This window comes from Rhinatrema bivittatum, chromosome 10 (assembly GCF_901001135.1).
Source record: "Rhinatrema bivittatum chromosome 10, aRhiBiv1.1, whole genome shotgun sequence".
NCBI lineage: Eukaryota > Metazoa > Chordata > Amphibia > Gymnophiona > Rhinatrematidae > Rhinatrema > Rhinatrema bivittatum.
In genome coordinates, this window is record NC_042624.1 from 31200850 (window position 1) to 31216014 (window position 15165).

Genomic DNA, 15165 nt, shown 5'->3' on the forward strand with positions numbered 1-15165 from the left:
CCATTGCTATAATTTAGATTGTTGTCTTTGGTTTTTTTTTCCTGGCTATGATTTTGTGACAGCTTCTAAGTGAAATAGTTTGTAAAGCAGAACCTGTAATGATTCTGTTCTCTCTCTAAAACTTTTATTAAAACTATTTATTTCTGCTTTAACAAATAAAAGTACAAGCATACACTTGCAAAAGAGACAAGCAAAATTACAAATAGTTAATGGAAATGTATTAGAAAATTAAAACAAAATATCAATTGCAACTGAGACCACTATATGGTAAGGAGGCCTGGAAAACCAGGGAGAGAGAATAAAGAAAAAACTAATGGCAATCGTTCCCCAAGAGAACAATTACTCCCTCAAAACAAAGCCAGTAGACTCCCTTGCTAACCCAGCCACTACCAAAAACTACATCAGAAGCAAAAGGAAAAAGAAAAGATCAGTCATTATTAGCAGCTTTTGAGTCAATAAAAGTATGAAGCTGAGAGGGCTAAAAAAAAACAAAAAACTGTTATAAAATACAATCATACATTTTAAGGAAATTGTAGAAATGAGTCCCCAAGACCATAACCTCTTGATGCATAGTGAGAAATTTCCTCCTACAAAAGTCCAGAAAAATCCAAACTCTAAAACCCATGAAAAAAATATGAGCTGAATGAAAAAAAAATAATCGGAGAATCAAATTTCAGTCTTGCAAAGAAATGAAACAAACATTACAAACAGTGTGGCTTTATGCTCCAGATATTGCAGAAATATCCATAACTACTTCCTCTTGATCTGATAAGGCCTGATCAGTATGGGTAAAAGGCCTTATAATTAGAAGACATAACACTCTGTGAGATTCCAAGCACTTCTGGCATTTAAGTTTTAAATAATTCAGCCAGAGGTATCATCGAAACTATAGAAAAATTCAGTACTCGTAGATTTAAAGTTCTCACAGCATTCCCTAAATTCTCCAGTCTGCCGTGGATCAAAAACTTATCTTGTGCTAAAGTAAACTGTACAGTAGATAACTTCTCTTTCTATAAATCTCAGCATTCTCTTTTTGATGTTGCGATTAAGGTAATGTTATGAGGTCTGCCAATGAGCTGAAAAAGTTTCCAGAGAGAGTTATCTGCATTACTTTACCTGGATATTCAGTGGCACATACTCTGGCAAGTGTTCGGAATATACCCAGATAAAGTTACCTGGATGCCTTTAGGATAGGTATTTTTCCGATCATACTTACCCAACTAATGTTGTCCAGGTATCGCTGAATATCAGCGCTGCCTGGACAAAATGAAACTGCACCCCAGCAATGCCCTCCAGCACTGCCTCTTTAGTAGCTGGGTACATTTTGTCTGCGGAACGAGTAATCAGACAAAATTTATCAAAGCAGCATGGGGGCAGTGGGGGGAGTATATGTCTTGTTTTGTTTGGATAGTTCCAGAAGTTACCCAAGCCTGAATATCAAGTACTGTTTCTTTAAATGTCCTTTCCAGGTCTCTGAGCATGAGACTTCCAGACAGAGGCAATGGAGGCCCCAGATTTACAGAAAATGCACGGACATCCCATGGTTGATATTATTCTTCCTTTTCTGGTCCGGTTTGGTAAGCAGAGTTATTGTTTCTAAAGTTATTAAACTGTAGTAGTTGCAATTTATCACATTCACTGGTTGAAGGGCATTTTAGGGGCCCGCGAGTCAGTCAAATTGACAGGAAAGGCTCTTTTTGCTCCAGTTGTTTCCAGCACCATTGTTCAGAAAATAGAATTGGAGAAACCCTTTTAGAAACAGGACCATCATGCCCTTTAAAAAGTGAAGACACACAGATATGATGATTTAAAAAATTAATTAGGCAGTACTCGTGACCACCCAGTGCCACGATATTTCCACCCGTACGCTCATGGAACGGTATTCATTTTAATAAACAAGTTCCCTTCTGCTTTTAAATTGTCTCTTAACAGCTACTGTTTTTTAAATTCACTTACTGATTTTCTTAATGCTTAATTGTCCTTTCCTGGTAGAATGTTTACGCCTTCAGTGTACACAATTGGGTAAATTTATATAGAAGTAGCAATTACTTAAAAAGGTTATTTTGCCCTGTGTAAGGGTGTGGGAGCACTTCTTCCTATTCAGCTGGCCAAGTCAACAAACCTATAGCTTTAACTTGAATGAAAGCTCTATGCAGAACTGAGGCGCATACTAGGGCGCCTTCCTAGCAGAATTAGCCCTTGGCTACAGATATTAACAGTAAGCCTCACTGTGAACCCCTTCCTCTCCCTGGCTGTGCTTGGGGAGTTTCAGGGGGGGTGGGGGTGGGGAGAGCAGTTTGGCATCTGGAGAGGTGGTGGTGGTGGTGGTGGGGGGGTGTCAGAAAGTTTGTTGCTTGGCATATTTCTGAATTAGGTGGTTGGGTGACCTTTTATATTAATAAAAAAAAAAAAATAGAGAAATGTGCCTTTGTGTTATGCTTTTAGCATGCATTTTCAATTTGTTAGTCCACAGTCTGGCGATGAAACACTGAAAATGTAGCATTCACACTTTTTAGTGAGCAGTTTTAGTGCGCCTGGCTTGCCTGTGCTATTTGTCTCGTAAATTCTAGTAAAATGCCAGCCAAACGAATCTGTGCGAATGAAAACGTTCTGATTCTGTTTTAAAAGCCTGTGTCACCCTCCTGCTTCTCCCTTGTCTTTGCCAGATGTTTATAACGGGATATGCCATTATGGCTGGCGCTGCAGAGAGACTTATATTTGGGTACGACAGTTATGGGAATGTGTGCGGAAAGAGGAACCCTCCCGTTAGAGGCGCCCCTCTGTCAGGACGGGACATGACTGATAAAAAGTAAGCATATGCAATATGAACATTTTTTCATATTTTAAATTGTCTATGGTGGGCTCTGTGTAATGGTACTGGGAAGCTTTGACTATAGAGATGCTCATGCGAGAGAGAAGTTTTCAGCCAGTCTGCGTTGGGACAAAGATTATGCATACTTTTTTTTTGTTTTTCCCCACGGGCTTTGCACAAATTTGCAAAATGAAAGTACACGTGTGCTGCCATTATGGAAATGTCCACTGATATGCAGAGTGGGGTAGATTTTAAAAAAGTACGCCCGCGCGTACTTTTGTTCGCACAAACAAGAGTACGCCGGATTTTAATAGATACGCTCGTAGCCGCGTGTATCTTTTTTAAAATCCGGGGTCGGCACGCACAAGGTTGCGCAAAATCGGCAGCCTGCCTCCGTTCCCTCCAAGGCCGCTCCAAAATTGGAGCGGCCTCGGAGGGAACTTTCCTTCCACCACTCCAGCCCTATCTAACCCCCCCCCCCCCCACACCCCTTTGTTTAAAAAGTTACGCTTGCCCTGGCTGCATGATTCCCCGGCCCGGGAGCAGTTTTGGAGGCCGTGGCCCTGCCCCAGATGACGTGCCGCCGCAACACGCCCTCCCCCCCCCCCCCCCCCCACAGGAAAGCTCCGGGACTTACATGTGTCCCGGGGCTTGCGTGTGCCGCCGAGCGTATTCACCATAGGCTTGGTGCGCGCATGGGGGAACTTGGGGCAGGTTTTTGGGGCGTACCCCTTTGAAAATCTGCCCCAGTGTGTGCAGTTGCCCATGCCTGCTTTTTTTTGTCTGCAAGTAACATTTTGCTGAAAAAGTAGACATACAGATATGGAAACGTACTCTGAGCGTGTGATCAGGGCTGGTGCAAGGGTATTAGGCAACCTAGGCAAACCTAGTCTGGCGTCCCCTTCCCATACACAGTTTTAAATTATGCATTTATAACATATTTTACATGAAAAATGACATTGAGGTAAAATTAATATACAAGTTGTTGTGATAATTTCATGCACTGTTGTGATGCCAACAAGAAAACTTTGCATCTTGGAATTCATATGGCATCATACCTATTGTGATATATTTCGGCATGGTCCTCCCGTATCAACACAGTACTATTGGCCAGCACTCAAAGAATAACAACCCCACCTATGAAAAAGAATACCACAAATATTACATCAGAATCTAAAATATCCATACACCTCCTATCAGGAAAACAGAACAGGCCAAACTACTACAGATCCCTACAGAGAAACCACATGCTAAAAGAATGCTTCATCTCAGTCTTTGCATGCAGAACACAAACCCTCACCAAACACAGAATAAAGCCACATAAAGTATAAATAGAAATGTGCAGACAAAAACTGAACTGTAAAACGCATCACGCCAGACTCTATACAGAGTAACAATGGAAAACCAAAAATTTACCATTCCTCATGAAACAAATCAATAAAATCGAGAGATATAAATCATTAATCATAATTATAAATCATACAAATAAAAGAATTTTAAAACAGTGAATAGAATATCCAATAATTAAAGACTCATGCAAATTTTGAAAGCTTTACCAAACACCAATAAAATATTTCAAACAGCAGACACATCACATACTACCCAATAATTAAAATGGTAGTCAATCAAGAAAAATGAACTTAAAAAGCCACTTTTACTTACCCTCTCCAGCAGTTCTCCTACTCCTTTCCCTTGCAGGCCACACCAGAAGCAGCAGTAGCTGCTGAAGCTGTCCTCCACAAGTCCTCTTCCTTAGGGACCACAACCAGTCTCTTCTCTTTCTCACACACACACACACACCAGTCACACCCTCAGGACCAATTTCTGTCTCTCACACACCAATCATCTCCCCAACCAGTCTCTCTCTCTCTCGCGCACACACACATACCACCAGTCATCTCCCTGATCAGTCTCTCTCGCACATACACATGTCACCTCTCTGGCCAGTCTCTCTCAATCACACAATGCTCTCGCTCTCTCTTACTTACACACAGGCTTTCTCTGTTTCACTTACAAACAAGCTCTCAATCACACACATGTTCTGTCTCACTTACAAACAGGCTCAATCACACACATGCCCTCTCTCACAGCCACAAGCCAGCCAAAAACATGCTCCATCTCTCTCACACACACAAGCACCCTCCCTGTCTCACATACACATTATTTATTTTATTTATTTAAAGCTTTTCTATACCGACTTTCATGATAAAGATCATATCAAATCAGTTTACAAAGAACAGAAAGGAAAACAACATTAACCATAACTGGCAGAAGCGAAAGTTACAATAAAACAGGGGGAAGTAACTGGGAAGAAGAAGCAGAAGGGGGGGGAGAAACTCAGTAACTAATTACAACTATAACGAAGGCAGGTATTTGAGGCCTATATCTGATCTGTGGCATAGCAGAAAGCTGGCTTTGATTATGGGAAGGCTTGTCTGAATAACCATGTCTTAAGTTTTTTTTTTTGAAAGTCAGAAGACAGGATTCCTGTCTGAGGTCCGGGGGTATGGTGTTCCAGATGAGGGTCCTGCTGTAGAAAAGGCCCGTTCTCTGGTAGAAGACCAGTGTGCTGCTTTGTTAGGAGGGGCATGTAGAGATCCTTTATAAGAGTCCCTTGTGGGTCTGGCAGAGGTGTGAAGTTTGAGCGGGAATTGTAGGTCAAGGGGGACCTGGTGGTGAACGATTTTGTGGATAATCGTGAGTGATTTGTAAAGGACTCTGAAGCTAACTGGGAGCCAGTGCAGATCTTTGAGGATAGGCGTAATGTGATCTCTCCGATTTTGTATTTGTCACGATTCTCGCGGCTGCATTCTGCAACATCTGAAGGGGTTTTGTGGTTGAAGCTGGGAGGCCTAGCAGAATGGCATTGCAGTAATCTAGTTTAGAGAACAGAATGGCCTGGAGAAAAGATCTGAAGTCGTAGTGGTGTAGTAGAGGTTTGAGTCTTTTCAGCACCTGTAGTTTATAGAAGCAATCCTTGGTAGTGTGGTTTATGAACTTCTTTAAACTCAGGTGACTATCGATTTATAATTCCCAGATCTCTTGCTTGTGTAATAAGCGTGTTAGGAAGTGACTGCTGGTGGATGTCGCCATTATCTGGAGAAATGATAAGGAGTTCCGTTTTGGCTGAAATAAGCACCAGGTTAAGGCCAGTGAGGAGAAGGTTTATCATTTGCAGATAATTGTCCCATTGGTTTGAGAGATTTTGTGAGGGATTCGGTTATGGGGATCAAGATTTGTACATCATCTGCGTAGATGTAATATTTCAGTTTTAAAGTCGTGAGTAATTGGCAGAGAGGAAGAAGGTAGATATTGAACAGGGTGGGAGATAGGATCCCTGGGGATTCCCTAGTGGTGAATTGATACGTGGGGATTCCTTATTATTGACTTTGACACTATAGCCTCTATCGCTGAGAAATGAGTCAACCCATCTAAGGGCTGATCCTGTTATCCCTATGTCTGATAGACGATTCAATAAGATGGAATGGTTTACTGTATCGAACGCTGCAGAGATGTCTAGCAGCACTAACAGGAAGGAATGCCCTTTGTCTAGGCCCATGTTGAGGTGGTCAGTGAGGGAGATGAGGAGGGTTTCAGTGCTATGTGATTTACGGAAACCAAATTGAGTAGCGTGGAGAATTTTATGTTCTTCAAGATACTCTGATAATTGATTGTTAACCACCTTTTCCATGATCTTGGCCAGAAACGGTAGGTTGGAGATATGGCTGAAATTGTTAGGGTCACCAGGGTCCAGGTTCGGTTTCTTGAGGATAGGTTTGAGCGTGGCCAATTTTAGAGCGTCCAGATAAATTCCTTGCGAAAGTGAACAGTTAATAATATCGGAGAGATATTTGGAAATAGAGTCCGGCACTAGTAGTAGTAGTTTGGCCGGGATTTGGTCGAATGGGTGAGTAGAGGGTTTCATTTTCTTTAGGATGATTTCAATCTCCATGGAAGAGGTGGGTTCGAAGGATTTCAGTGAAACTTTAGAGTTTGTCAAGGGGGATAAGGAGCTGGGGGGCATATTATGGTTGGATGGTAGTCGTGTTAGAAGGTTGGAAATTTTATTCGGGAGGAAGAGTGCGAGTTCATTGGCTTTCGATTGTGCTTGGTCAATCACATTACACTCTCACAGAAGCACCTTGCTTTCAGACTTGCAGCATGATTTTTCACTTTCACTAAAAGTGAAAGTGATGCTCCCAACCGTTAAATAAGAAAACCACATTCCTATCAGAAGGCGAAATGACACCCTTCCTTCAGGTTCTGTCCTCCCAAGGAATAGCCACCTACACAGTACAGCTTTTCTTGTTTTATGCTTTCAGGCAATAAAGCAAGTGTCTTTCTTCAAACTATCTGTCGTATGATTATTTATGTGGGAGATATGGAACAGAAAGACATCCTTAGTCAGCTTCCCTTTTAAATGGGAAGATTCCAGTCTTAGTCATTTAAAAATATACATTTTCTAAAGGCTTAAAAATAAAAAAGCTAAACGGTTTCAGATTGGAACTATTCTAGTCTTCATGCTTAAATTATGCTTCAAAAAAAACAAACCAAACCCCACCTGGCATCAGTATCTTAAATTTGTGATTTTGCTGAGATGAACATTTTAAATACTTTAATTTTTTTTTTTGCTTTAGTATTTGTTTCTACCCAATTTGTTAAACTTTATTTCCTGGCGTGTAGCCAGATGGACTCAGAACGAATGGGTATAGTATGCTCGTGTTAGCAGTTGGAGACGGATCTGACGTCAGCACGGGTATATATACCCCCACAGGAAGTGTAGCAACTTAGTAATTTCCGTCTCCAAAGCAGTTTGGAGTGCCTGCACGCTCGCTGAGCGTGTTTCCAAATCTACTTTCTACATTCTACTTTCTTTCAACTAAATCTTCTACAGCATCGAGCCCCGCACTCCTGCGGTGATACCCTAAGGTCCCTCCCCCAGTAGAGTTTCCCGGGGTGATTTCCGTGATCTCCCGGAGGTTTAAGTCCTCGGTCCGGTGGCCGAATCGCGGCAGGGACGTAGCCCCCGGGCGAGGTTCGGGTGAGGCATACTAGGCGCCTCGGTCCCGGCGTGGACGAGGCAGCGGGTGCATATCCTCAAACGCGGCGGTGAAGGTACTTGCCCTCTCCCCCCGCAGCCGGAGACCGCCCGGGTTCCAGCCGGGAAGCGCCGAGGATCAAGTAAGGCGTACATCTCTTACTTCTGGTCTCCGAGGAACAGAGGATCGGCGGCGTGGCACGCCGTGGAGGGCGCCATTTTGTGGGCCTTGTTCAGGTATTGAGCACCCGTAATAGGCGCAGCTCTATGACCAAGCGCATATTATATTCCTTATTGTGCGTATATTGCCTTATTACTGAGAGCATATTGCATACCATTGAGCGTGTACTGCTAACCGCTTATTGCTGAGAGCCTATTGAATGCCATTGAGCGTGTATTGCTAACCGCTTATTGCTGAGAGCCTATTGAATGCCATTGAGCATGTATTGCTAACCGCTTATTGCTGAGAGCCTATTGAATGCCATTGAGCGTGTATTGCTAACCGCTTATTGCTGAGAGCCTATTGAATGCCATTGAGCGTGTATTGCTAACCGCTTATTGCTGAGAGCATATTGCATACCATTGAGCGTGTATTCCTAACCGCATATTGCTGAGATCATATTGCATACAATTGAGCGGGTATTCATGGCCGCCTATTGCTGAGAGCATATTGCATATGGCTGAGCGCTTGTTGTCTATATTGCTGCCGCATATTATTATTAAGCGCCTGTTCTATTAAGCGTATATAGCTGCCGCATATTATTATTCTTAAGCGCCTGTTCTATTAAGCGTATATAGCTGCCGCATATTATTATTCTTAAGCGCCTGTTGTATTAAGCGCATATTGCTGCCGCATATTATTAAGCGCCTGTTGTGCTAAGCGCATTTCCCTGTACGTACCAGGATCAGTCCAGGACACCTGGGTTGTGACTCCGCACCAGTAGATGGAGACAGACTAAAACTTGTGGGCGGAGCCATATATGCCCCTGTGCCAGTCACAGCCCCTCAGTCTTACTCTGTCTCCAGTAGATGGTGCAGGTGCGGTCACAGCTCCTGCCTGCCCTGGTTCTGGTACTCCGTCAGGGTTGGTTCTTTTTCTTGGTTTTAGGCCAGTTTTAGGCCAGTTTTAGGCTACAGTTGTTTTCTTTTGGGAATTTGAGTTTTGCATTGTAAATTGTCACTGACGTCCCGTCCGCCCTGCCTCCCAGGGGGGTTGAGAGGTCCTGAGGGGACTACCCCCCCCCCCCCCCCCGGTTGAGGCCGCTGCTAGGGTCGAGGACCTGGCTTTACCAGTAGCAGCGTCAGGGGTGACACCGGGGAGCCCGGTTCACTCACCCCTGCTGGATTAGGGCTCCAGGACGGTGGACAGTGACAGGTTTAAAAATAAATAAATAAATAAAAATTGAAAGTTCTTGATTTTGTTTCCGGCTCTGTTCCTTCGCGTCGCCGCTCCGTGTTGGCTCCAGGGGGGGGCGCCTCTGGCAGGGGGGAGGTCGGTCGCCTTAATTTTACCTTGGTTACTCGCGTGGCTCTCCGGTTCGCCGCGTTTTCGCCGGCATGCCTCGTGGCTTCTTCGGTCGGCCCTGCGGCTCGGTCGTTTGCTCCCAGGGGGTTACCAGGTCCTGAGGGGACCATCTCCCCTGGTAGAGCTCTTGCTGGGCTACGGGTCGCGGATCCTGGGTTAGTTTACTGCCCAGCCGGGGTGATACCGGGGAGCCCGGTTCCCTCGCCCTGGCCGGACCGCCGGACCGCTGCGAGGGACAGCTCCAGGTAATTAAAAAAAAACGGAGCAGTTTTCTTTTCAGCGCGCCTGGTTCTCTTTGGCAGCGGTCGCTTTCGGCTTTTTTTTTCTCTCTCCTCCTCCCCTTCTCTCTTTTTAATTTTTGCGTTTTTTGTCCCTCTTCTGAGCAGGCCGCATGGGTCGGCCTGCTCGACTTGCGGCTCCGGCACTGCGCGCCTCTAGCGAGCTCGACTCTCCTCAGGCTGCGAAACGAGGGGCACAGTATCGTTGGCCTTGCTTCGGGGGGTGCTTGTTCGGCGGCGGCATTTCGCTCTTGCGGCGTACTTGGTCGGTCGGGGACCGACCGGCGGCCTTCCCCAAGCAGTTTTCTGCCTGCTGAGGGCAAAGATTTAAAAAAAAAAAAAAAAAAAAAAAAAAAATCTACACAGACCTCTCGCGCAAAATTTGGCGGGAACGTCGGCCATCTTGGTGCGGCGTCGAGCGCGATACCAAGCGCGGCAGGCCCCAGGGGTTTTTTCCCTCATTTCCGTTCCCCCCCCCCCCCCCCCCCGTCGCTGGCTCCGCGGTCTGTTTGCCATCGGAGGCGGTGGGGGGGAGGGCCGGGGGAGACACGCCACGAACTCTGAGGGACTCTTGACCCTGGTTTTCTTTTGGCCAGGCATAGGGCCTTTAAGGCTGCAGAGCCCACAAGCGACCTTCTGGCCAGGCGGGGAGCCTGAGAGGCCAATCAACTTAGGACCGGACGCGTACTCGGCCGCAGATCGCGGTGGGGCGATTCATAGCCAAACGCCCGTTGCGGGCCATACCGCCTGGTTTGGGCACGGTCCCTACCTCTGCCTCGTCGGATCCGGTAATTTCCTAGGTGTCCTCCCCTCCTCCGAGGGGGGGCTGAGGGAGATGTCGACGTTTGAATCGTCTGGTCCGGAGATTTCCAAGGCGCCCTCCCCGCCTCCGAGGGGGGCTGAGGGGGATGGCATGCCGCCGCAGGGGGCGGCGGGGCAGACAAGCCTTCGGAAGGGGATTACTCGAGCTTGATCCGCCTCTTCATCAGGAAGGAGCTGGCCCCTGATTCCCGCCATCCTGGAGGGGTTGGTCAACCCCACCCCGCTGGGGGTAGTCTCGGCTGGGCTTCATTCCTTTTCACCTCTCTGTGTCAGCCCTGCTCTATCGAGAATAGGATACTCCGGCTTTGCACCTCTAGGTCACGAACGCTATGGGTAAGCTCTCTCCCTTGCCGGAGATCGACTGTTTCCCGAGGCTCGAGGATAAATTCAGGGCGCGGTTTTCATTTTCGGCCAGGTCCCGCTTTCGTGATCCCAGGACGTCGCATCCTCCAAAGTCTCCTGGTCAGTCGTATAGGGCTTCTTCCTCCCGGACCCCGCCATGGCAGCAGCAGTCCTTTCGGGGGAAACAAGGGAGCCCCGGCGAGCGCAGGGGTCCTAAGCTTCGCAATGAAAGGTGGTCGGCCTCTCGCTCTCTCACCGCAGCCACAGCACGCCGTTCCCAACGTCGGGGCGCGGTTGATTTCAGTTGTAGAGAGATGGGCCGGTGTAACGTCAGACCAGTGGGTCCTCCGCGTGATCAGACTCGACTGCCTCCTCCGTTCCGGTCAACCGCACGGCAGGGGCCGTTACTCCATTTACTTCGTCGTCCCCAAGACAGGCGGCACGGACAGATCTATTCTGGATCTTGGTGGAGTGAACCAATGCCTTCGCAATGCCTTCGCGTTTCTCACTTCAAAATGGAGTCGATTCGGTCTGTAATTGCTGCGGGGCGGCCCGGCGAGTTTTCTGGCCTCCCTGGATTTCGCGGAGGCGTATCATCACATAGGCATTCAGCCGTCGTTCCTGCACTTCGTCAGGTCCTACGTTCTAGGACGGCACTGCCAGTTACAAGCGCTCCCGGTTGGTCTCGCGACGGCCCCCGCACGTTCACGAAGGTGATGGTCGCGGTGGCAGCGCGGCTGCGCCAGTTTGATCTCCTGGTCCATCCGTCCCTGGACGATTGGTGGATTCGGGCGATGCCCGAGGATCAATGTCGGTTGTCAGTTGGCCACGGTCCTATACCTTGGCAGTCCCTAGGATGGGTGGTCAACTTCAACAAGAGTCATCGGACACCCTCGCGGACCTTGGAATATCTGGGAGCCGTTGTCGACACGTCGCAGGGCTAGGTGTTCCTGTCACACGAACGGAGATACGAGCTGTGAGCTCAAGTAAGGCACTTCTTGTCTCTCCGCCGGCCGCGGGTCTGCGACTGCCTTACGGTCCGGGGCTATATGGCTTCCACGCTTGCGCTGGTTTCCTGGGCGTTCGCTCATCTGCGGCCTTTACCGTCGTCCTTACTATCTTGCTGGGCGCCGGTTTCCGAGGAGTTCCACTTACCGCTTCCTCTAGGGGGACTCGCGAGGTCCAGCCTGCTCTGGTGGCTGGATTCCAGTCATCTGTCCTCTAGAGTGTCTCTTCTGGTGCCCAATTGGACGGTGGTGACCGCGGATGCCAACCTCTCCGGTTGGGGAGCGCTCTGCCTAGGGAGCTCGGTCCAAGGCCTATGGTCAGTGTCGCTAGCCCAGTGGTCTATCAACAGACTAGAGACCAGAGCGGTCCGTCGGGCTCTGCAAGCCTTCCTACCGGTAGTGCGGGGAAAGGCGGTCCGAGTGTTGTCGGACAACGCGACCACCGTGGCCTACATCAATCGCCAAGGCGGGACAAGGAGCCCACAGGTGGCGGAGGAGGCTCAGCGCTTAATGGTCTGGTCAGGGCTACATCTCAGCAACATAGCAGCCTCTCACAGTGCAGGAGTCGACAACGTTCAGGCGGATTTTCTCAGCCGGCATCGCCTGGATCCCGGTGAGTGGGAACGGGCGGACGAAGCGTTGCTTCTCATTTGCGAAACGTGGGGAGTGCCCCACATGGATCTGATGGACACGTGGCACAACGCGAAGGCTCCGCGATGTTTCAGTCGAAGTCGAGAAAGGGGGGCAGAAGGCATCGATGCGTTGGTGCTTCCCGGGCCGACGGATGTTCTGCTGTACGTGGTTTCTCCCGTGACCGATGATCGGCAAGATTCTGCGGCGCATAGGGTTGCACCCAGCCAACGTGCTCCTGGTGGCACCGGAGTGGCCGCGCCGGCCGTGGTTCGCAGACCTCATCCAGCTCACAGTGGCGGCACCCCTTCAGCTCCAGGGAATGGCGGGTCTACTCCATCAGGGCCCCGTCTGTTTGGAGAATGCGGATCACTTCTGCCTCGCGGCATGGTTTTTTGAGAGGAATCGGCTGAAGAGAAAAGGTTACTCAAATGCGGTGGTAGCCACGTTGCTACGTTCCAGGAAACAGGCGACCGTCCCTGGCTGGATTTGGAGGAATGGTGCGTGCAGCGTTGGGTGGTCCCTACTGCGGCTTCTGCCTCCGACATTCTGGCGTTCCTCCAGGCAGGTCTTGCCAAAGGTAAGGTCTGGCTTGCAGTTCCCTACGGGTCCAAGTGGCGGCGATTGGTTGTTTGCGAGGTAAGGTCCGTGGTAATTTCCTGGCTCTTCGCCCGGATATCTCCCGTTTCCTTCGGGGAGCTAAGCACCTTCGTCCTCCATTGCGTCTCCCCTGTCCAGCTTGGAACCTCCATTCGGTTCTCTCCGCTTTATGCGCGGCGCTGTTTGATCCCTTGAAACGCTTAACTATTCAGGATCTCACGTTGAAGACGGTGTTCTTGGTGGCGATTGCTTCGGCACGGCGTGTTTTGGAGTTACAGGCTTTGTCCTGTAGGGAACCCTTCTTGTGTATTTCCGATTCCGGAGTTTATTTGCGGCCGAAAGGGGTGTCGGCCTTCCATGTTTTTCAATTGAGCTGTCCGCTTTCGCGGTCGGGGAGCCCTCTGATCCAGAAGCGGAATTACGGAAGCTTGTCGTGCGGAGATTCCTCCTTCGCTGTCTGGAGGTCACTTATCCATTTCGGGTCATGGCTCATCTGTTTGTTTTGTTCTCTGGTCCAAAGAAAGGAGTTGCAGCGTCCCGCACGACGATTGCCACTTGGCTCAAGGAGGCCATTGGTTCGGCGTACTTGGTGCAGGGGGGAAATCACTTCCCGTGGGTCTTTGGGCTCCCTCGACTCGCTCTCCAGCTGCGTCTTGGGCGGAAGCTTCTCAGGTGTAGCCTCAAGAGATTTGCAGGGCGGCTACCTGGAAGTCGTTGCATACCTTTATCCGGCATTACCGGTTGGATGTCCGGGCTACCGATTCCGGGGGATTTGGAGAGAGGGTACTCCGAGCGGGACTCTCTGCTTCCCACCCTCGGTAAGTTGGCTCTGGTACATCCCAGGTGTCCTGGACTGATCCTGGTACGTACAGGGAAAGGAAAATTAGTTTCTTACCTGATAATTTTCGTTCCTGTAGTACCAAGGATCAGTCCAGGATCCCGCCCGCAGTGCTGTGCTGAAGTAACGGAGAGTCCGCTCACGGTTCTGGGTTAATCTTGTCCGCTTGTTTAGCTCTCTCGGTGGAGAGCACGTTTCCAGAAGGGGTGTTTCTTTCCCCGTTCTATTGGCGGTTTATAGCTAGTTTTGGTTTTAGTTCTCTGGTTGTGTTTTCTACTTTGACATTACGTATGACTGAGGGGCTGTGACTGGCACAGGGGCATATATGGCTCCGCCCACAAGTTTTAGTCTGTCTCCATCTACTGGTGCGGAGTCACAACCCAGGTGTCCTGGACTGATCCTTGGTACTACAGGAACGAAAATTATCAGGTAAGAAACTAATTTTCCTATTGCTGCCGCATATTATTATTGTGCACCTGTTGTATTAAGCGCATATTGCTGCTGCATATTATTATTGTGCGCCTGTTGTATTAAGCGCATATTGCTGCCGCATATTATTAAGCACCTGTTGTGCTAAGTGCATATTGCTGCCGCATATTATTATTGTGTGCCTGTTCTATTAAGCGTATATTGTTGCCGCGTTTCATTCAGCGCATACTTTTCAAAGGAACAGAACGCTTCAGCGGCGGCGCCGCCTGCCTCCGGCATTAAAGCCCTCGGCCTCTGCTCTGCATGCCAGCTTCGAGCCACGCACAGTGAAGAGCCAGACTCCCTATGTGCCCAATGTGAGGAGGCCGTGGGACCCTCGGGCCAGGACCAGTCTCAGCCACGATTTGCTGACAGTTCCCCAGGGGCTACCCCGGATTTAGCGGTCAGTCTCGACCAATCGGGAATCCCGGGGGATCTTGTACCCCGGCGATTAGAGGCTGCTTCAATTTCCTGGGTGGATCTCTTTAAGGGGATTCATGCCTTTGTACAGATGCAAACGGCTTCACGTCCAGGCCCTGCGGTTCCTGTTGTTCCTGTTGTTCCTGCTGTTTCTGCGGTTCCTGCGGTGGCGGCTCCTGCGGATCCTGTTCCTGGACCCTCACGCCCTTATTGTGAGCGGGACCTTCCGCCGCTGGACAGTCCAGATCAGTCGGACCAGGAGGTTTCACCAGACGAGTCTGAACTCCAGGACGAGGGGGAGCTTCCCCCAGGGATTGAGCCATATAGAACCATGAGGCGGTTCTTCCCGAAGGAGGATCTCTCCGACCTGGTGTCTCAGTGTCTG

At 49.0% G+C, this 15165-nt stretch overlaps 1 protein-coding gene across 9 annotated transcripts in view; it reads left to right on the top strand.

Annotated features, from left to right (window-relative positions):
• Positions 1-15165, top strand: part of SLC44A3 (solute carrier family 44 member 3) — a 275228-nt gene that overhangs the window by 73629 nt on the left and 186434 nt on the right. For all 9 annotated transcript variants that reach the window (XM_029617502.1, XM_029617501.1, XM_029617495.1 and 6 more), the window contains 2 exons: positions 1470-1577; positions 2667-2809. In XM_029617502.1, the coding sequence (XP_029473362.1) occupies positions 1470-1577; positions 2667-2809 (251 nt within the window). The remainder of the gene's footprint in view (positions 1-1469; positions 1578-2666; positions 2810-15165) is intronic.